This window comes from Nicrophorus vespilloides, unplaced genomic scaffold (genome assembly GCF_001412225.1).
Source record: "Nicrophorus vespilloides isolate i.1.1-1 unplaced genomic scaffold, Nicve_v1.0, whole genome shotgun sequence".
NCBI lineage: Eukaryota > Metazoa > Arthropoda > Insecta > Coleoptera > Silphidae > Nicrophorus > Nicrophorus vespilloides.
Genome location: NW_017100111.1, coordinates 80,842 through 103,660, shown reverse-complemented (window position 1 = coordinate 103,660; position 22,819 = coordinate 80,842). Strand labels below are relative to the sequence as shown.

General features: G+C 32.3%; 2 protein-coding genes across 7 annotated transcripts in view; one reads left to right on the top strand and one right to left on the bottom strand.

Annotated features, from left to right (window-relative positions):
- The window catches only part of LOC108568501 (dystroglycan-like), a 79,161-nt gene that overhangs the window by 20,122 nt on the left and 36,220 nt on the right, over positions 1-22,819 (bottom strand). For 5 of the 6 annotated variants that reach the window (XM_017929634.1, XM_017929632.1, XM_017929638.1 and 2 more), the window contains exons 2-3: positions 20,384-20,408; positions 5,943-5,977 (exon numbers count right to left, since the gene is read on the bottom strand). The gene's annotated coding sequence lies outside the window, so the exon portion shown is untranslated. The remainder of the gene's footprint in view (positions 1-5,942; positions 5,978-20,383; positions 20,409-22,819) is intronic. The other variant, XM_017929636.1, reaches the window with a different exon arrangement.
- Positions 9,452-11,805, top strand: LOC108568469. Its single transcript, XM_017929584.1, has 2 exons — positions 9,452-9,487; positions 11,416-11,805. The coding sequence occupies exons 1-2, from the start codon at positions 9,452-9,454 to the stop codon at positions 11,803-11,805; spliced, it is 426 nt and encodes a 141-aa protein (XP_017785073.1).

Below are 22,819 nucleotides of genomic sequence, written 5' to 3'. Positions count from 1 at the left end.
ATTCACAAGTACTTTTTTAGTAAAACAATTCATTATATTTGTTATTGTTTTGGTTGCGTTTAGTATAAAATTCAATAAAATAAACAATATTGAAATAAACAAAACGTTTGATGTGGATTGTTGAAATAATGTACATATCCTTTTTTTGTAGTCGTGTTCGAAAATCGTTTTACGTGTAAATTAAAGTACTTAAGCCGTTTTGTTGAAATTGCACCATCGCGCGCGTCCATAATCCGTCTTTCAACTCGATAAATTCCATTATTAAGCGCCTTACGAAATGCACAAATGTCTATCGGATTATATTAATTGCATTAATTGCTATATTTATAATACGAAACTTCCATACATTTCTGCTTATACAAATATATTCTTTAATAAAAAAAGTATTAGACTTTTCATGTTGAAGTAGTTTTAGAAATAAGTTTTTTTTTGGTACGAGATTCATATACTACACCCTAGATGTAAATAATCGATTCTAACTTAGACTTCGTCGAGTGTCCTCCTTCTCCTGCTGGCTTCTCTCAGTACTTGTGCATGCAAAGCACCGTTTCCGGCATGTAACATTTCCTGGAGCAAGAGTTCCAGAGGGCAACGGGAGTGAAAAAACGGCTTAACTCCGACGAGAACGGTTCGCGAAGTTCGTACGAGTAAATAAATAATCTTCCATCTCGTAAACAGTGCAACGGAGGAGGGTTTAATTTCTTAATGGACGGATGGATGGACGAGTGAATTGAATTATGTCGCGCGCGGCCTCGTGGCACCCTTTTTGATATACTTACAATACGCAACGACTGGTCCACATCCGAACATTTGGACTGTACAATTTGTCCCCAATTTACAGACGCAAGCCACTTTCGTCTCATTTCACTTTGTGTCCCTCTAAACAAGCCTTTGTCCGCTAATTTGATCGCTCCATCCTTTTATACCGGATTCATAGACTGTTTATCGAATATATTAACACTTTGTTCTTTACGCCAACAAAGTTAATGCAGCAATAACTAGTGCGTTCCCTAAATATACAGCTTTCATATGCATCTTTAGTATCAATTCTATCTATTATAATTTATGACAAAATCACTAAAATGTGAAGACTCTGATGTGTAGAGGATGTTATTCGGTACATTCCCCAACTATCCAACTTCCATATACATCTTTTGGATCGATTCTATCTATTATAGTTTCTGAGAAGACTAAAATATGAAAGACACTGCTTTTTCAAGCGTTAATTTTTCATTACTTCAACATTAAACACGGGTTTAAACCGGTTTTCTCAACAAGTTGAAATTAAAAAACCGGTAATTTAAAAAATCGGTAATTTGTATAAATCCTAATTATAGCGAAACGGATGCATCCACAGTAATATTTCAAAACTGGCTACGTTCCCCAAATATCTAAATTTCATGTGCATCTTTAGGATCCAATATATCTATAATAGTTTCTGAGAAAATCGCAAAAATCTGAAGCTTTTTCGATATTTTTTTTTCTTACTTCATATTTGAACGCAAATTACAATACTCGCTACATTTCCACAACTATCCAACATTCATCTCCATCTATTGGATCCATTCTATCTATTATAGTTTTATATACGCTCAGAAATTACAATGTAAACGACTGCAGTATTTCTGTTTAATTATAGTTTATATTTGAAAGTTAAGTTTTCTGTATTTTGCGGAGCAATATAAACCGACTATCATAATGATAAAACTATGTCCCGAATGCATTTTGCGGTGCTGTAAAGTAATTAATAAAGCTCGTATGTGTGTGCATGTATGTACCTGGCGCGAGGTCGTGTAATTACGAAAACAAGTAGCGGACGGCGGTAATGATATTTGAGGAGAGTCTGCACGAGAGCGGAATTTCATTAGACCTGTGCAGATTTGAATGCAGACAACGAGGTAACTAATAAAGCTCGCGGGTCAAATAAAAGAAAAAACTAGAAAATTAGCGTGTAAAGAAAGATAGAAAACAAGCTTAGATAAATGCACGCGTCTCGAAGAATGTCCCGTAGGAATCGTCAGGTAATTTGAATAATAAATAACGGAACGCGAAAGGTTCTGGAAATGACAATGGGCATAATGCTTCTAACAATCTCTCTCTCACTATTACATGTAATTCCATATAAGTAAATCTTGAACGAAAACTGGTAATTTGAAGAGATTAAACTCGTCCTCGTCTCTAGACTCTCTGCGAGAAGGGGTGAACGCGAGTTCAAAATCCCCAACGAAGGTAGTGGTGTGAATATTACGAAAAGGAGGAAATCCATTAAAACGCGACTCCGCAGCGGAACTTCAATGTCTGGCAAGCAACGTTTTGGAATGGGGATTCCCTCGCAGCCTTAGGTAACCCGAACGTTATAACGCGTCCGCTATAAATTAGACTTTATTTTTTTTCATTTTTACACAAAAACTAACAAAAAAAAAAAGTAGATTTAATGCGCCCATTCTACTCGGCAATTTTACTTTATTACACCTAAACTGGGCGGTTTTTTTTTATACGCATCGGCGGAAAACCCTTCCAGGAAGAATCACTTCCTATCCAGGCATTTTTTTTTTCATTTAAACTCATAATCTTGAATGGGATCATAAAAAGTATATATTTTTTAACACAATACTATTATTTATATACTATCGTATTAAGCAAATATTTTAGTATACACTTTTACTACTTCTTCTTAAATTTTATCCAAATGGATTAAACATTGCCCAAATATTCAAGTTTCATATGTATCTTTTGGATCCATTCTATCTATTATAGTTTCTGAGAAAGTCACTAAAATATGAATCTGTGCTTTCATCAATTTATTTCACATGAAGTAAACTTTTGAGCGTTTTATTACTCGTCGTCGTCGGAAGAATCCCTTCGTATCCATTATTAATAAATTATTGTTATTAAAAAATATCGGTTTATTCATTAAATCGAAAATATTATAATCTTGATTAATAGAACTTACATTTTGTAAACAACGATTGTTTCAATGTTGATTGCTTAGTTTCATTTCGTTGCAATAACATATTGTTGTTTAAATTAATTAGTGCGACGATTAAAGCAATAAATTAAATGAAATAATCTCTTGCAAATTAATTGATTTATTGGAGCGTGCATCAAGATTCTTCCCAATTAAAAGTAATGAACTGATATCTCCTGTAAATACGAAGCAGATAATTGCAATCGTCGTACGGAGTATGTGCACGTACGTTTATTTACAGAAAAATAAATAAAGAATCTTCATAATTAAGAAGTTGTATAATTGTGTATTTGTAGCTTCTCGCTATAAACTTGTTAGATTACTTATTCAAGTCTTGAGGGATCTTGAAACAAACCTGCAAAGCGTAAGAGGAATTGGATTCTAATGGAAATGATGCTATTTTATTATTGGGGGCAATTCCGGAATTGTTCCCAATTACACTTTAAAACAGATAAATTTCAGTTAAACGCATTAACGCGATCGATGTTAAATCAATTAAAGTTCGTTACACGCTTCTGGTCCAGCGCTGTGAAGCAATTGCATCATTTAAAAAAAAATTGTATGTATTTTAAATTATGCAAGTGAGTGATCGAATCGATTGCAACGATCGATCCGGAACGATGGCATTCGCAGCTGGTGCAGATTGGAAGATTTTTCGGTCTCTTGTGCAGCGTTACGTTATTCAGCACTGCAAATTTAGGAGAGTGACCATCTGTGCGCTCTTTCGACTGTGCGTATGACTCACTTTCTAAAGACGGATCCGTATTTATATAACAAAGCCCCAGCAAAAATTGGGGCGCCTCTCAGTTCAAGGTGAATGAAGGGGCAAAAAAATAATGTACATCGGATGTACGTGCGAAGCGGGGTTGGAAGTTGAACGAAGAATGAGAAGAAGTAGAAGAAATAATAAATAAAAAAGAAAAAAAAAAGTTGTGGGGTGCGAGAGGATTAATTGCGAGAGCCGGGTTTTGAACATTTTCATTCATCCGCGTTCATAAATCTTCATTGAAAGCGGGGCGAAACTACATAATGGCGGTTAAAAATAATGCTCTGCAGAAAGAGCGAGTGAGCGAGATTTACGTAAAGAGTCTCCTCAATTCGTGGAAGAGCATGCACGGTAATTAGATGGAATTTCAAATATGGTTTCAGTAAAAAGCTGCAGCTTTATGTTCTTCTTTCGCTCTCGTTTTGCTACGGGTTTTAGTGCGCTCAGATTACTCGTTTCATCCTCAACTTCAGCACTCGGGCCCACCCTGAATCCTTTTTCCATGGAAACACCTGGGTCTTCAAAAATTCTCTGCAAAGTCGATGAAACAATTATACAATGGATGGTTTTTAGTTGAAAAGTTCGTATTATTGAATTTAACTTTATTTCAATGCATTAAATACCTCGATAGTGGTGCGGATAATTAGGATGATTTTAAAACCGCATAAAAATAAACAGCTCTTGACTTTTATTTATACAATTAAGATTTAGTTTGTTTTGAAATTTTCAAACCGTACTATAGTGAATCCGCACTGATCGAATTATAGTCAAAATATTCATCGATATCATCAGATTTGTTTTTGAAAGCATTTGAATTTGTTTCATTTTATTTGGATTACTGAAATTACCGGTATTTATTATGAAAATTTACCGGTATTTACGATTTACTAGTCAGATTGGAGGTAAGCAACTGGGAAATGTTGTTGTAATCTTGCGAATTGGTTGCAGAAGTATTAGATTATATTGACTGAAGGCAGCTTAATTATCGCCGTCAGCAATCGAAGCGCTCAAATCCAAAGCCACTTAATAATCAAACAAATCAACATAAATTCCATTGCAGCCTATCAAACGAAACGAAACAAAAAAATACAATTGAATTTGCACAAGGTTTTTGCATTTGCTGCGCAACAAGTGGCTGGGATTATATGTTTTCGACGAACGTTAAACATTGCACATTTATCCGACTGAAATATTGCCATCTGCACTGCATATTTCTTATTATTCGTTTTCTCTCGCGCTTGAAACGTTCCGAAATGGACGGGTGGAAAACTCATAAATCCGGAAAGTTTACTTTAGGAATATTGGAAATCCTCTGGATGACAAATGTAAAAATTCGCGCATAATTGTAGCGACAGCTGCGATAATAACTTTTCTTTGATGGGGAAATACTCTTTATAGTTAAACTCTTGTGCGTCAGCCGCAATTCTAAATTAAATAGCGCCAATTAAGACTCGTTATCCTATTAGAAGCGAGAACACATGTTCATTAAATGATGATTCAATGTGTTTGTGTGTGCTTGGATGGGAGAGAAAATGGGAAAAATTGAAAAGACAAAAAAGAAAACAATTTTTCCTCCGGACGAAATATAATATAAATAGTGAGTGGATGGGGGCTGAAAAGTTTACTTGACCTGAAAATTGGCGAACTTCTTGACAGAAGAAGGATGATGTCGCAATGAAAATGGAGAAGCAAGAAGAAAAAAAATATGAAAGTGTGCGAAGGTGGAAGGAACGGAAAGTCACTCAACACCAAAACCACTTAATGCTGTCGCACAGTGCTCGTATTAAGAAACCACCCTCTCCTCTCCCTTCCCACCCAACTTTATTATACGACCTCTCTTCATAAGCGATAGACCTAAATATCCCTACGCTCGTCGGGTTTTATTTCCACTCTCATTTCGACCCGGATCTTTGGCTATTGGAAAAGCCACATACGTACGCATTTCCTTCGGCTTTCTGGGTAATAAAATTGGGGGAAATGAGTTCGTATGGAACGGAGCGGAGCCGAACCATCGACTATTGCGATCTTAAAGAAAATTCGCACAACTTTTATTTAAAAAAAATATTGTTAATTTTTCACTATAACAATTAACAATATAATATTTATACTTTATGGTTAAACTAAATGAGAAATTTATCACATGAGAAAACTCTAATAAATCTACACCATTGTTTTTAGAAAATTGTATAAATCTATCCATATTCATACCTGTTTTGAATGATCCTTGTCCTGAGATTTTTATTCTGCAAAAGAATGAAAAAATAAGTTATAGCAAATTTATCTATTTTCAAACGCAAACCATAATTTTAATAAAATAAATTTTAAATCTCATTAAAGTATTAATTAGTTATTTCTAGAAGTAATTGTAAACCATTGAAATGTTCAAATAAAAAATAAATTGTAATTTGCTTCTAAAACACCCTAATTTGTAAATAAAACATGAATTCTTTGACGTTTTATAGCATATTGACAGATGTCATTTCGCGACCCAAACATAATTGTTTTTAGTTGTACCACAACCCAATTTGTTTATAAAACATCAAATTTTTGACGTTTTATAACCTAAGATGACAGCTGTCATTTCGCGTTTTTACCCATACGCTGAGAAGTGCTGTTGAAAAACGAAATTTAAGACAGAAATATTTAGAATTACATGATTCAACGCGTTTGAAAATGAGCGAGAAAATATTCCGGAGGAAAAATTAAAATGAAGCAACATGTTAATGAAAGACACGTGTGAAAGAAGTTGGGCAAATGAACTTGTTTACAAAAACAAAAAACAAGAATTCGACTGTGTATTTGCTGTATCCTACGTAGTACGCAGATGTCGTTATCCAGATAATATTTATAAATTAGATTCTACAAGCGTATTTAGAATATCCTAAAGGCGTGCATTTAATTCTTCTTAGTTTGATTGATATTTGCTCTTTGAGAAAAGCAATCTGTTGGAGACCTTCGGCCAGTTGATTAATAATTTCTATATTGTAGATACGATCAAATTGCATGCAGTTCGAATAATTCACCGGGGAGTGATTGATGTCATAATATGTAATAGTCGGTGTATTTTATATTTTTTTCTCTTTGTATTTAGATAAATTACTTTCCATTTGTGGAAATACATCGATCTCCTGTTATTGTTATTGCTTCTTTGATGCACATATATTATTTGTGGCTTACTTAATACGTGCATTTATTATCCTGACATGACAAATTTACTTAACTTGTCATATATTTCAATATATAATAGCATATTAAAATCAAATCAAAAGAAATCGTTAAAATTAATCTCATAAAAACCTTGAAAAGTTGATTTTTTTTTAAAACTCATAAAGAAGAAATCAAGAAATGTTGCTTAACTTTAAATAAAATAAATCATAAATTAATTAAATATCCAACTGCGTTCTAATTTTAATGAAGATATTTAAACATGAAGAAGAAAATGTATACATCAGAAATGATAGTTTTGTCGCTGATATATGTGTACTAGCTAAGTTACCAATAGCAAAGTTTGTTGTTTGTTGCTAGGCGACCATAGAGCAAACTTTGCGGGCGAATGCGTAGCAACGGAAAAGGGTTGACTTGAATCTACTCGAACTGCGGTAATTTGCGCTCGACGGCGAACAAGCAATTTATCCTATTATTACGGTATGATTAAACTGTGTACTTGTATTATAAACACTTGGGAAACTTTGAAAAATAAAATAAAAATATTTCATTCAAATTTTCTAGATGCACATGACTGTGTAGTAATTTGTATAATGTGAGTTGAAATCTATTTGATAGGATAATCTTGACGAAGTGCGTGAAATTGTTATAAATGGTTAAGCAATGTTTTGTGAATTAAAAAAAAATAAAAATTATCATGAAGTAGGCCTTTCAGAGTCAATTCCAACGCGAATGAGGGGGAATGAAGAAAAGGTGCGTCCACTTTATAACTATTATACACTACACCTTTACTAAAGTTAATTGCGCGACGCGTATCCTCGAGGGCGCAAAAGAAAGCACATAAATAAGACTTATATAGGCTGGAAGACGAGGCGCATAAATCTAATAGTCGGCGGCGGTTTCGGTGCCTAGGAAACCACCCGTTTTCCAAACGGTCGTTTGTTTGAAAAACCTAAAAATAAAGCGGGCCGCGCACATCCTGTACGTACGCCTTTCACCACGTTTTATTTACGTAACGACCGGGAAGATGCAAACCAATAGCAAACCAAATGTTTGTCACATGATCAAATAATGAGCGTGCACAAACATGAGTTATTTTCTATATAGTCCATATAATTTATATGCATTTGTGTATGTAATCTCATTACACATTTTAAAAATAAACAGTTTTTAAAACTTATTTATTATTTCCTTAAGTTTCAGCACCAAAAAGTACAAGAAATAATTATATAATTTTTGAAATCTTTATAACAAACTTTTAGTTAAAATATCATAAAGTTTGTAAATATACATTTTATTTATTGTTGGGCCACATGCGGCCCGCGGGTCAGCATTAAAACTATACATTGTTTTTGTTACATATCTAATTTTACTGCTTATTCACATTTAATAACTGTCAAAATTAATATAACAAATGCATATAAAGTTACAAAATTTTACCACTTTTATCAATTAAAATCTAATAAAGTTAATATGGTTAAAAAAAAGTTTGTTGTCTGGGTTTCCAACACTCCCTAACATGGTACATGAATTAGGAAGCAGGATTTTCCAGACGTTTAATCTCCCAGCTAAATATTCTTGCCAACCTATCGAGAAGGAAACCAAGCTTTGAACTATGACTGGGATTCGAACCGTTGACTACACTGTCTCTAGTCAAGCAGGAAAACCGTTGCGCTAACACAAACAGTACTATACATTTCCAAATGACACCACTTCAGTGGCTTCAGTTACAAACGAGCAACTAAAGTTGCCTAAAATATAAATTTCAAATATGTATACAAGAGTGCTTATTTTTTTCTTAATTTAATAGGTTTTGTTTTTGTTTTTTGTGGTATAATCTACAAAATAAAGTGATTTCACCAAACTTCTAATACCCAGTGATCTAATATTATTGAATATATTTTCTAGTAACTTCATAAATATATAAATTAATATTGATTGAAAATGTATTATAAATAAATATTGAATGATCTAAAGTGTACAACGTATCTGAAACAAATCAATAAACTATATAAACAAGTAACTGAAAAGTAATATCATCATAAAATGAGGGATAAAACTGAATTTAAGGCTTTTAGTATAAAGTCTCCGTTTTAATTCCTTCTTCAATATGAATGAGCAAAGCACAGAAGCCTTATACGTACATACAAATATGCTGAAGCAATTGCAGATACGGAGAGGCCTTCTTCCAGAAACTTGAAATAAAAAAGAAAAGATGCGCATTTAAATATTCGAGATTCCCTAGAAACAATTACATTTTATGTCAGCGGAAAGCCGTTCCGAGATCTGGAGATTCGCAATTTGTATGACAGGTAGGGAAGGAAACTGAACGCAGAATGCGAGAATTTAAGTGAATCCTATTTATAATGTGCTTTAACGGCCAGGAAATTCTTATGGTTATTATATGTTTGCGTTTCGCTCGTTTCGTCTGCAGTAATTTCGATCGTATCCGATGTATAAACACAATCAATTATGCCTATGTAGTGGACGTAAGTTAGATAACTTGATGATGTTTACATAATTGTTTTTTTTTTTGCAAATCTTACGGAGAAATGAACACGAGCGAAAGCAACGAATTGCCCGAACTCGTAATTAACTTAGTTGTCTTGCAGCACTCGCAGCAATCATATTACGAAAGGGCCGTAATCAGACGAGCTCTTGCCAGCAGGAAAACTGGAATTAGTCAAAAGCGAAGAATACGAAAGCCAATTATGCGTAATGAACGCTCTTCGCTTTTCAAGTTAAGTTATTACTAAATTATTTACAAAAAAAATACATCTCATTTATACTTCAAAGAGAACAACAATAATAACATGTTTTTCTTTAATTTAAACATCGCTTCTATGCGAGATATTTCAATAGTTAAGCAACTGGGATGGAACGATGGATATTAATAGTAATAAAATGAAGAATTTTTTCTTTAAATTTAAGTTTTAATTTATTTTAATCTTTAAGGAAATACAGATAATTGAAGACATCCAATCAGCAAAACATCGCATAGTACGGCTTCGATCAGTGCGGTAATCTGTTGTGCCAATGTGTGGAAATCGGACTAATCGAGGACTTTTAACTTCAAGTTTATGTTTAAATTCGCCGGGATTTGGATATACAGCAACACCTTTCATAGTGAGGCTTCGATCAGTGCGGTAATCTGTTGTGTCAATGTGTGGAAATCGGACTAATCGAGGACTTTTAACTTCGAGTTTATGCTTAAATTCATCGGGATTTGGATATACAGCAACACCTTTCATAGTGAGGCTTCAATCAGTGCGGTAATCTTTGAGGCATTACTGTATGTATTTCTTTAATAGTTAAATAAATAAGTATTAATTCTGGATTTCAAAATTTACTAATTAAAAAAAAAAAGTAATATGTGGTTCTTTATAAATATGAAATCAGAATCAACGGATTGTGTGTTTAATTTGTGATAGAAATCATTAAGTTCGCTCAATTACGAAGTCTGTATTCCTGATGAAGTATGCGTTTCCTTAGGTCGCGTCCGAATCCATTAAAACAATCTTAAATATTTATCTAACAAGGGTGTACAATTACGATTAGTGAACATGTGTTCCGGGGAGTTTCATTTTTTATTTTATTTTTTCGGAGTCATCACGTCGGAAATTTGTAATGCATGCATGGGGATCAGAATGGCCCTGAACCCGACCCGAAGAAAACGAAATGCAAATTAAAACGCGCGCATCAGACGAACGGTCGAGACGAAGATGGAATTGGAACTCTTCTGCATTGATATTGTGGAAGTATATCTGTATGAATGTGCATCTGACAATAAAGCTTTGTGTGAAGCAAATAGAAAGAAGAAAGTATTGCTTGCTGCACATATAAAAAAAAATCAACAGAGAGATGTTGTAGTTTTCTCGCAACGAACGAGACAAACTTTAATTTTAAACATCCACGGTTCCCCCCTTTGCAGGGCTCTAAAAAAAGATGATGGAACAGTTGCAGGAAGAGGAGCGAGCTTATATTTGTGTGTTTGTGTGTGCGTTATTATTAAATTCTAGTAATGTCACGGCTCATGAATCGTACACACAATGGAGTATTTGTGCTTGCAATCGGTTCGTTTATCGTCTCTTTAGTTCAATTCATTTTATACATGTTACAAAAGAGACTTTTTTTTTTTATTCGTAAATGGATATTTGTATAAATTGCAATCATATAAACAGTTATTCATTCCAAATATCTAAAAGAATTTATGAAAAATTTAAACATTTACAATAATGTGAGATAAGTTTTCAATGTTCACTTCAAGAAAGTTTTATGTAATCGATTTTTGTAATTGCTTGCAGATATGCAAATGTAATAATTATTATTGCTTGTATCAGCCATAGTCATATTTCCTTGTGATTGTACTGCAATTCTTAATAAATACAAACATATTTATGTAGTGTCTAAAATTTTCGTTCATCTCATTAAATTTCTAGTACTTTATCACAGAATAATAAATATAAAACAATGGATTAGAAGAAATAACGTCAGCTCTGAGCTCGTACTGTCACAGGATGACTTCCATAGGTTTCTTTATGATTATTTTGAGGATAAAGGGATTTTGACGGATCTAATCGCTCACTTGAGGACGCAAATGATAAAAATATTGAACACCTCACTTGGAACTGTGATAACTAACAAACATAAGGAAATCTCACCAAAGAGTCAAGCTCTGAATTTACTGATAGCAGAGTACATGCTGCAGAAGCAATATCACTATGCCTTGTCAGTATTTACAACTGAGGTACCTTTAGGCCAAATATTTCCAACAATTAATGATGAAATCATGGAGTATCGGTTTCCTGAAAATGATATGTGGGATATATTAGAGACATTGGTAATTATTAAGAATTCAGAAAAAGGTAAAACTATTTCTAACAATTATACTAGCACCAATGAATAATCTCTATTGAACTGAATTCTTAAGACAATCATGAACAAAGAATCAAAAGCTAATAAAATTGTAATGCTATCCAATTGCCAATATATTGACGTTTCCACGCAAGGTGACAGCTGTCATTTCGCGTCTCAACAACATTGTTTGTAGTTTGTACTGTCAATTGGTAAGAGTATTTCACCAGTTGCTCGTTTACTCACAAATGCTATTTCGCGACCCAACAAATATATTTGGAATATAATTTAAATCGCGCGTTTTTTTTTGTAATAAATGTAAATTGATATTTATAGCAGTCGGTAATTACATAATAAAAAAAACTCTAGCATTGACGTGTTTCGAGTTTGTCATCTGGTTCTCCTTTGGAGCGTTTATCTCTTAAGCCTTTAAATCCCCCAAAAGAAATGGAGTGTAGAAATAAATCCCAATTAGGATTTCGAAAACATATGAGAAGAAAAAAAAAGTAATGAAAGAAATCTGTTTCGATTTCATATGGAAAGAAGCTTGTGGGCATCTCTCAGATTCCAGATTACCTCGACTATTTTTTTTTTCACTAACAATGACTAATTGTGGAATGGTCGTGGGCCGCGGTTATTGTAACCAACATAATCTGTCATAGAATCCACGTAATAAATATGGTATATTTTGAACTTAACTATTACATAATTGTATATAAATAGATTTGAAACTGATTGCGGTTTACGCATAATCCACACATTAAACTGTACTTGACGTGCATGGAGTGTTTGCACATGGTTTATCCGACTAAGGTATTCAATGAATCATATAAATTGTCCAATTTTTATAAACAGTTATTGATGATACTTTCTAACTGTTAGTTTCTATGATTTAAACTGTTGCATCTTTAGTGTTATAACAAATACGTTAACGTAATCTAACCTAAATTAAGAATGTCACAACCTAAAAAATGTTGTCTTTTAAATTATTTTTTTGATGAAAACAATTGAAATAATTAAATTCAACATAACCCAATAATAAATAAAAATAACATTCGTAAAGTCAAGATGACATATTTTAGGTTACGTTTACAAACTAAAAACATGATATATTGCTTTAGCTTATAAATTATTAAAGTTATTTAAAGTTCCAAAAGAAACATTACTTTCTCAGTAAATATTTTATGTAATTGTTATTTGTATTATATTTAATTAATTAAAAACTAGAAAAAAGTATGAAAATAATAATCTTAAACAATTAAACTTACATATTTTTTTTTAATTAATTCTTGCTATATTTGTGTTGATGAACTTTATAAATCCATTGAAGAACCGAGCAACTGAGTTCGTAGTGTATTTTCTTGTACGTCCACAACGAAATAAAGCCAACGCACTACTGAGCCAATGACTTGAAATTCTCCACAGTGTACCGGCGTGCATGTATTTATAAGTTACATATATATGTATATATTTATATTGTAAAGGAAACTTGAGGTTGAAACCGTGCACAGTTTTGGGTTTTCCTTGCGCTATTCCAACTATTTTCAAAGTTATTGCGCGGCGAAACAGCGCGCGTCTTCTCGTTCCACGCACCCTATTAATTATGCCATTTCTTAAACACCCCGGAAGACACAATACCGGCAGCAGTTGAAGAAAAAGAAACAAGTCTGGAGGAGTTGGAAATAGATTCGAGACTAGACTGGAATCTAGATTTTAGACTAGACTCAATTTATTAGAGGCGCTGTTTACTTGTTTTTTTTTTATGTATCTATACGTGGCATCTGCATTTCAGGAATTTTCACGCTAGAATAATGAGAATGCACTTTTTTCTTCAATGAAATAAAAATACGTCGATTGATACAAAAATATATACTTTTATTAGCTTCGAATTATTTCTAGAAAATAATAAATCATAATATTTTATATGTAATTTAAGTTTATATCACTAATTTATTGTCAAAGTAAATTAGAATATGTGTGAAATATTGATTATTATGTTATGATTATTATTTTTTAAGTTTTCTGTAGTTAAATTAAACGAATAAGCTGAAGTTTTATTGATACTTACAGAATTAATAAGATAAACATCACTTGGTTTAATTATAGATAATTATAATCATATGAATACTATTCTGTAATTGACTCTTTTTGTTATAACTACGGTGTAATCAAATCATGTGCATTATGCTTCATAATCTTATATAACACTCATTTGTAGGAAAGCATATTTCAAAAAAAAAATTAACAAAAGGACAACAAAAGTTGTGTAAAACTAATCAGAACTGTTATTAGTAGAAAACTCATCTAGTTGTAATGTACACGTATACAAACAGCAATACCTCGCATAGTGCGGTTTCGGATTCATTACAGTTCGATTTGAAAATTTCCAAACTAAATTTTTAATAAAGCAAATATTAAATTAGTACACAAAATTACCTTTATGTTTTTCCGTGTATTTAGTCAAGACTCTTTTTGTGCAGTTCATTGTTTGTATGTATTTATTTGGTCGATTAATCAGGTTTCAGTCAGTCGGGGAATTTGGCAGAATAAATTGGAAAATGTGCGTATTATACTCGAGACTTTAAAAGTTTTATGCAATTATGTAATTGATTAAAGAATGGAGATAACTAAGGTCCAAAAATGGGCAGAAATCTGATTAGTCAGATAGAAATTTCAAAAACCTAAAAGAGTAGACAAAATCCAATAGTATACAATTTTGAATAATAGTATTAATTATTGTTTACAGTTTTAGAATCATGTATCAAATACAAAAAAAAAATGTATTTTCATGATAATTTAACAAAGAAATTCAATGAAAGTTTGCTTGAGTATCGGATTATTTTACTTGCATTACAGTAATCCCCCAATTTACGCCAGTAATTGCTTCCACGTAAAACATAATAGGAAACCACGTAAATTAATCCGTGAAAATCTTGATTAAAATACGCTTCTATTCGATAATATCAAATACTTTACATATACTAGGATAAAAACTTTATTTTCAATACGTTTACTTGCAAATTTAACATTTGGGAATCCAAATTTACCGTGATTTTTTGTTTACCGGTAATCAAAATTAATCACTTCTCAATCATTTTTAATTTAACTACAAGAACTATATGGATTCTTGTGTTTTTTCTTAATGATTTGTTACAATCTCCGAAATAATTTTATTAAAATGTACTTCATTTTAGTCTTCAAGTTGAGATTTTTTTATTGAATCATAATATACATAGCATAGGGTTATTTATGGAATAATACATCGGGCAAATGGCCTCCACAGCTTTGCTGGTACATACGCACTCTTTTATCGAAATTTTCCATAACCATTTTGCATAAATGTTGCTGAATTTCGTTGATGCAGCGTTTAATTTCCTCCTGTAATGCACGGGTGGTTGTGGGCTTGTTGACATAGACCATTGACTTCAAATAACGCCATAAAAACAAATCTAATGGTGTTAAATCACAAGATCTAGGGGGCCAATTCTGATCACCGAAACGAGAGAGTACACGACTAGGAAATGTGTCTTGCAGTAATTGAATTGTTTCACCGGCTGCATGGCATGTGGCACCATCTTATTGAAACCACTAATCGTCTATATCAATATCATCCAACAGAAAGAAATGTGTTATCATGTCGCGATATCGAGCACCAGTAACAGTCACTGCTTGACCAGCCTCATTTTCAAAAAAAGTATGATCCAATGATGCTTCCAGTCCAAAATCCGCACCAAACAGTGAAGAAAACCATCAAGAAGAAAATGTGCTTCATCGCTTAGGATGATTTTACTCGAAAAATCAGCAACCCTAACCTCTCAGCTACCAAATTGTTTATTTCGGTTGTTGGGAAAATCGATTGCTACCAATTTTAAATTTTAAAATTTTATAATTTTAAATTTTAAATTAATTTTAAATCACACTGACAGAAAATGCACGTTGAATTTTTTTTTTGGACAACACGTTTTAGCCATCAATGTGTTAAAATGGTCAGTTAGAGAGGAAAGAAGGAGGTCGTGCCGTGAATATTATTATTTTGCATAGCAGTCGGACGCGCAGTGCGTTCACCTCTCCTCTCGCAGTTCTCAGCATTTGTCATACCGCTAAAATAACATGCACACGGATCTCTTGACTGTTCCAATATCGCATCTTGCCTCTCTCGCTAGAAGCTACTGCGCTGCGCTGTGCGGTGCATTATTATTATCATCTTCATATGCGTTCACATAACTTGCACACAACACCACCGCATCCAATTTATTATACATTCCGCGCATCACACAATAGCCGCCGTTCGCGAAAATCCCTCGGGTTCATTATGTAACAACAACAAACGTCTATGCCAATCTTTTGGCCGGAAGCACGAAAAAACAAACCGACTTGGCGGCGCCTACGAAAGAATCGCAGTTCGAAGACCTTCATAAAAAAAAATCTATGAGTTTTAGTCTCTGAGGGTCAATGGTTTCAATTAAGTGCATCTCATGATACAAATATATATATATATGCATTTGTATCATGGGTTGAGAGAGAAATTTCAAATTTGTTTTCTCCCACTTAAGTATCAATCAATTTCGATTGACCGCAGGCCGCAATCGCATTGCTCTGAGGTATTGCATTAAGCAATTACTGCTAGCTGATTGTAGTGACCATTCAATCACCATATTCCATTTCCTTTATGTTCCAAACATAAATATATTAATACAAGTTTTACTATAAAGATTTCTTTAGACAAAAATATCTATTTGTCAAACGAGATAAAAATCGACGTTGTTTTTACTAATTTCACTAATTGATGCAAAATGAAAGTGATGAAACATTTACGCATTTCATAAGAAAATATTTAATTTTAGGTGATTATCTAAAAAAAAATATCTTATATTGTTTGAAAACGCGGTTTGTCTGTGCCATGACGAATCACAACAGTTATGAATGTTTAACCAATTGTCATTGGTCCACGAAGAGTGAGCCTTTCGCTTATTTGATGAGAAAGCAATAAACAAATGGGCAATTGTTAACGTTTTTACATGCAATGCTGCTTCAGTCAACTTATCGCCAAAAGCTAAAGAATTGGTTGCTCATCACTAAACGTTTATGTTAACCGCTGCAATCTTAATAATGCTTATTTTATCCAATCAACAAATAGACATGGAAATTAGGACGTTTCTTTTCAAATCTATTGAGAGGAATAAAATAAAATGCATTTTATGTATTAAAATCATTTACTTTAGTTGCATTACTAATTGCATATTGTGAATATTACACGTAACTTGCCAAGAAAATCGCTTGTATATCGTGTAACATATTTTAAAATAAATACTTTATAAGAATAAGGAAATAGTAAACATTCTAATTATTAAGTACTTAATAGTAATTATAAAATAATTTCGTATATTTACATAAAATTTGCGCATTCTATAAAAACAATAAAATTTAGGTGATTGTTTGGGCATGAACAGAAGTACGTTTCGCACACTTGATTATTTTCAAAATCGCCTTATATGGTGACGAAAACACGAATTGCCACGAAGAGCTATACGTTTAAGTATGCCTTGGAACAAAAAAGAAGTTGAAAACACTGCACAATATTAGGGATTGTCCATTTAGTACACTCTATTTTGCTTAAAACAAAAATTAATTGCTTGAAAGATTATCTTCAGCGGCTTTGAAAAATACGTATGTATCAAGAAAACAATGTTTTTTTTTTCAAAGTGGAAAGCAATTATGCGAAAGTCTGCAACTGAATTTGTTCGTTTACTAGAATGCAGGGAAATTGTCTTTGCTGTTTTTTGTCGATTTCGCCTTTTCACAATTCCTTTTGCTGATTAATAAAGAGCAATGGAGAAATATATATATATAAAAAAAAGTGGTCCACGATATATGGAAGTCCTTTCTCACGCATATAATACCCGCATATTCCTCAAAGACGACGCACTGCATTCACTACGCAAAAAAGAAGCTTTCTCTCTCGTCTACATTGACAGCATTTATTCATAACTGTCTTCGTCTCTTTCTGGTAATTGGAATGTTCCTCGCTACAGGAGAGATGAAGAAATAATGATAGAAAGGGAGTTAATATTTAAATCTAGCGGAAATGCTCGGCTCGGCTATTATCTTCCTGGGCAGAAGCACAATGGGATTCGGACCACTCCTCTTTGTCTACGATGATGATGATGATGGCGACAACAATCGTTTTCAATTCACGGCTTTTCCACACGAATTACGACATTTGCAGCTGAACTTTTCGCCAAGTCGGTTTCCAACAATCGGCAGATAAATGATCACAAATCACAAAAAAACTTTTCCATTTAATACATTAATTACACACGGAACTTTACCAGAAGTAAATATGTATATGTAAATGTGCTCTTAGTCTAGTAAAATTTTAATTAAATAAACTTTTTTTTAACACTTTTGTTTTAATCATTAATCCATATTTCAGTCTAAATGACAGGTCTTCACATTATTAAATTAAAAATGAAATATTCAATCAGTCCGATGTTTACTATAGTCCAGTTTAAAAATTTCAAAACAAACTCAATTATGTTGTACATTAAGAATTACGCAATTACATTGTCAAAATGTCACGCTTTATCATTCTGAAACCTATTAGGAATAGTCCTTGCAAAGGTCCGATATTAAACCACAGATCATTCTGATGAATATTAACTAATTATATTTACATTATGACCATATGTTCATCAAATCCAAAGTGCACCTACCCCTCGCTTTGACACAAGGTGACAGCTGTCATTACTGCGACCAAATTGTTTATAATATAAAAACAATTGACACTAGTGACACCTGTCATTTTGCGATCCATAAGTCGAGAAGTTTTCAGTAGTTTAAGTTGTCCTATACTTTCATTTTGGTGTTGTCTAATCTACCCACATGTCTGACCGTACTGTTTTTGTTTTTGTTATCACAGCATATCATGAATATTGTCATGCGGTGTATTGCGTTTTGTTATTTTTGAAATGAAAGTGGTTAAACATATTATTAACTGATATTTATTATGACTTAATTTAGAATATTTCACTGTATTTTTTTTTACAATAAATTTTGTTAATCATTGTGGTTTGTTAATATAAGTAAACTACATCACATCGAGAACACCATAAAAGTTTACGGCAATGCTTTTAGCACATTCCGGACGTTTTATTGCGTACCATTTTCGAGAAGTACAGTTTTATTTGGTCTCTCCTTTTCAAGAAGAATGTTTCACCACAGTTTTTTTCACACGTGCAAAGAAAGATTCAAGTTCGATGAATGAAATAACAATAGTACTACTCCATTGACCACAAACAATCGTTTAAAAAACCCATCCCAAAATATACAAAAAAAGACAAATAAAAAAACTAGTGTTCATTCAACGTTTATAATTTTACTACGAATTATCTTTTGACCTTTTTACAGTTCTGTTTACCTCTAAAAAATATATAATAATACTTGTCAGAAGAAAAAACTTGATAATTACTGTTAAAACAATGAATTTATGATAGTTTTATTATTATTCAAACTTAGAACTACTTAAGTTTAAGCCAAACAATATTCGGTACCAACAATTTCCCGGACTGTATCAAACCAATCTAATTGAAGATTTTAAAACCGTACAATAGTGAATCGAAAGCCAAAACTATAAGAGTTATTAACACTAACCATATTTGATATTGGATTGTGTTCTAATTATGCTCATAAAAAGGCATTGTTTTACGCATTATAATATTAGTTACCAGTTTTTGCTACGATTTTCTTTACTTTTCAGTCACAAAATAATTTATATACATTTAAAAAAAAACTATAAGTTAAACTCACAATTATTAATTATTATATGAAATTATTTTAACAATATTTGTGTTTCATTACGACGTAATTAATTATGCTTTATTGATAACTATTAGTTGTACCACTAATTAATTAATACTCAATAATCATAATTCATCAAATTGTAAAACTGAACGAATGTTTTATTTGTAAAAACATGCATATTTCATAATATTCTTCTAACATTTATTAGAAATATTTATTCAATATAAAGTCATAATTTATTTGAAGAATTTATTTGCTTCAAATTAAAGCTATCTTACTGAATGTAAGATTGATGATTCATGGCATACTTTTTTCTGGAGCGTGTAAACTATATAGCACTTTGAGCAATGATGTTTCTATCTCGATTTCATTTGCGAATCATATTAAACGGTTTATTTTTGCAACGATATTCCGTGATTAGTCAGAGACGCGAGCGTCTGGTGTAAAAATAAAACTTTGGTGGCTCGGATTCGTCATAATGTAACCACTTTTTTCTATCTAACCATACGCAGCAGTTACGTAATGTTGAGAACAATGCGTTTATATGAAATTATGTATGATTATAATTAGAACATGATCAAATTGCAAATATGGTTAGTGTTTCATGCATACTTTAAAACCACTTGATTGTAGTTTTTTTGCGGTTCAATATTTATAATGTCTTGTTACTGTATCAAAAATTGTGAGCTTTATAATTTTCTAATATTTTTCTGAAATTTAGTTAAATTTGATTGGAATTAATAGTAGAATTAATGATGAGTAATATTTGTGTTGCTTCATAGATTTTGTTATGTTTAGTTCTAAATTATTATAAATTAAATAAATCTTACCTAATTCTTTCTGATATGTAAAATTCTGCAAAATAAAAACATATTTAGTTACAAAAATTATTTCAGTAAACAAAATAATAATGTTAATGTCCAAATTGGATTATTTTTAAGTAAATGTTATGACTTCGTTAAATTGAAGCTTCGTTCTCAGAGGTAAAGTTAATCGAAGTATATGACTGTATCTTTCTGCATTTATTTGATCTAAACTGAACTCTTGATGAGATTTTAATAATTCAACGTTTAATATTTCTCTAAGAATTCTTGACATTGTTAGCATTATGTAAGTTTTTGTTGTGTAAGTTGTTGGAGGAAATACCGCCTCTATCGAGTTTTATTAACTACGAAATTAACGTATGAAACACGAAAAGTCCCCTGTTTTTTTCTTGTTTGAATTGTTGAACGTCGTCCACCTGCCCAAGTCTATTGTGTTTGGGGTACAAGGAAAGCTATTGTCCACTACAATTAAAGGAACCGCCCTTCCCCGAGCTAAAATCAACACTTAATAACCGCCGCTATATAGACGAGAGCGAGTAAAGAAAGGAATTTGGGATGAGCGTATCATCATCATCGTCGTGATTGAATACACAGGCAAACCAATCCATTGATTCATAGTTGCATAATATTAAAATTTATTCTTATAAGTTTGGGCTAAGATCTAGTAGGTTACCTGATGAAAAATGAATAGCCGGAGGGGTGAATATTCATTTCAATATAAATCAAATGTAATAGAAACTTTCTTTTACGTTTTTATTCATTACTTTGTTCCTCTATTATTCCCTTGGCATTCGTGCAATACAATTCGTACAAGTCTTGAATGGTGACAATTTGATTTAAGTTTGGATTTAAACTAGAAAATGGATTGGTTTATTTACTTTCAGGTGTTTAAACATTGGGCTGGTTGAAGCACACACACACTCTGCACGTGAATTCCAGTTTTGGAATGCAATCACAATCGCAGCGCGTATTGATTTTCTGGCGTTTGCAGAACTTTGATTAATATTGACAAGTCCATCATCATGTGGCACTCCAGCGTTTCGGTTCGGGTCTTGTTTCATGAACACTGTTAAACAGTCCCAGTCTCGTATGGGTTCGGTGTTGATTTGCAATTTCCCCAAATGATGAATTACTTGTTATTTTCTTTACAATACTTTCAACAAAAAAAAACATGCCAATATGTGTTTTATTTTTCGAGTTATTAATGAAAAATGTTTGTCACAAAATTTAGCAAAATTTGCTCAAAAATTCGTAATAGATTCATTAATGCCAATGAGCTCTTCGAAAAGGCGAGACTTTCATCTCTCAATTGAATATTCGTTTATCTAATTTGCTTGCGTCGTTGATGAGTAATTTAATAATGTTTTTGCAAAATTTTGTATATTTTCACAAACTTTCAAAATCGAAATGTTTATGTTAGAATATTTAGATAGGTGGCAGTTTTCAGTTTACGATTTTTGTTGAATTATGTAATTCGGTTGCGTGATAATCCTGTAATTAAATAAAACGTGAAGATTGTGCTTTTTCTGCAATGACATATTTGACAGCTCGTAGCAGATGAATGGATTATAGCAGAAATTTGTCAATTGGCTCATTGGAAAGAAGAAACTTTCATCTGAGAATTTGCTGATTTAATTAGCTTGGGTTGTTGATGAATAATTTAGTAAAACTGGAGAAAATTGAAAAATCATTGATATCTAGTATTTGAATAAAACGTGAAGATTGTGCTTTTCTGCAATGACATATTTGACAGCTCGTAGCAGATGAATGGATGATAGCCAATTGGCTCATTGGAAAGAAGAAACTTTCATCTTTCATTTGAGTATTTGCTGATTTAATTAACTTGGGTTGTTGATGAATAATTTAGTAAAACTGGAGAAAATTGAAAAATCATTGTTATCTAGTATTTGAATAAAACGTGAAGATTGTGCTTTTTCTACAATGACATATTTGACAGCTCGTAGCAGATGAATGGAAGATAACGCAAAAAATGATAATAAGCTCGTTGGAAAGGCGACAGTTTCATCTTTTATTTCAGTATTCTTTGTTCTAATTAGCTTACGTACTTGATGAGTAATTCAATAAAACGAGAAGACATCGAAAAATCGTCATTTCTCGGTTACAATTCTATAACTAAGTCGAGAGTGCGACAACCTAACCTAAAAATAGCAAAGTGTGTCATACTGGGAGTGAGTGTACTCACTATATACAATTTGATTTAATAACACTGGACACTTCATTATTTCTAACAATTGTGCAATTCTTTTTTTATTATTATTGAGAAATGTAAACAAAAATTGTGATTGTATTTTTATTTTGCTTATATAGAGTGTAAAGTTTATTTATAATATTTAGGTAGAAAGAGTCGGGTTTAATTGAAACACGTATTCTCCATGCGAATTAGTATTCGGTAGAATTCTTGGAAAGGTTTGCGCATTTATT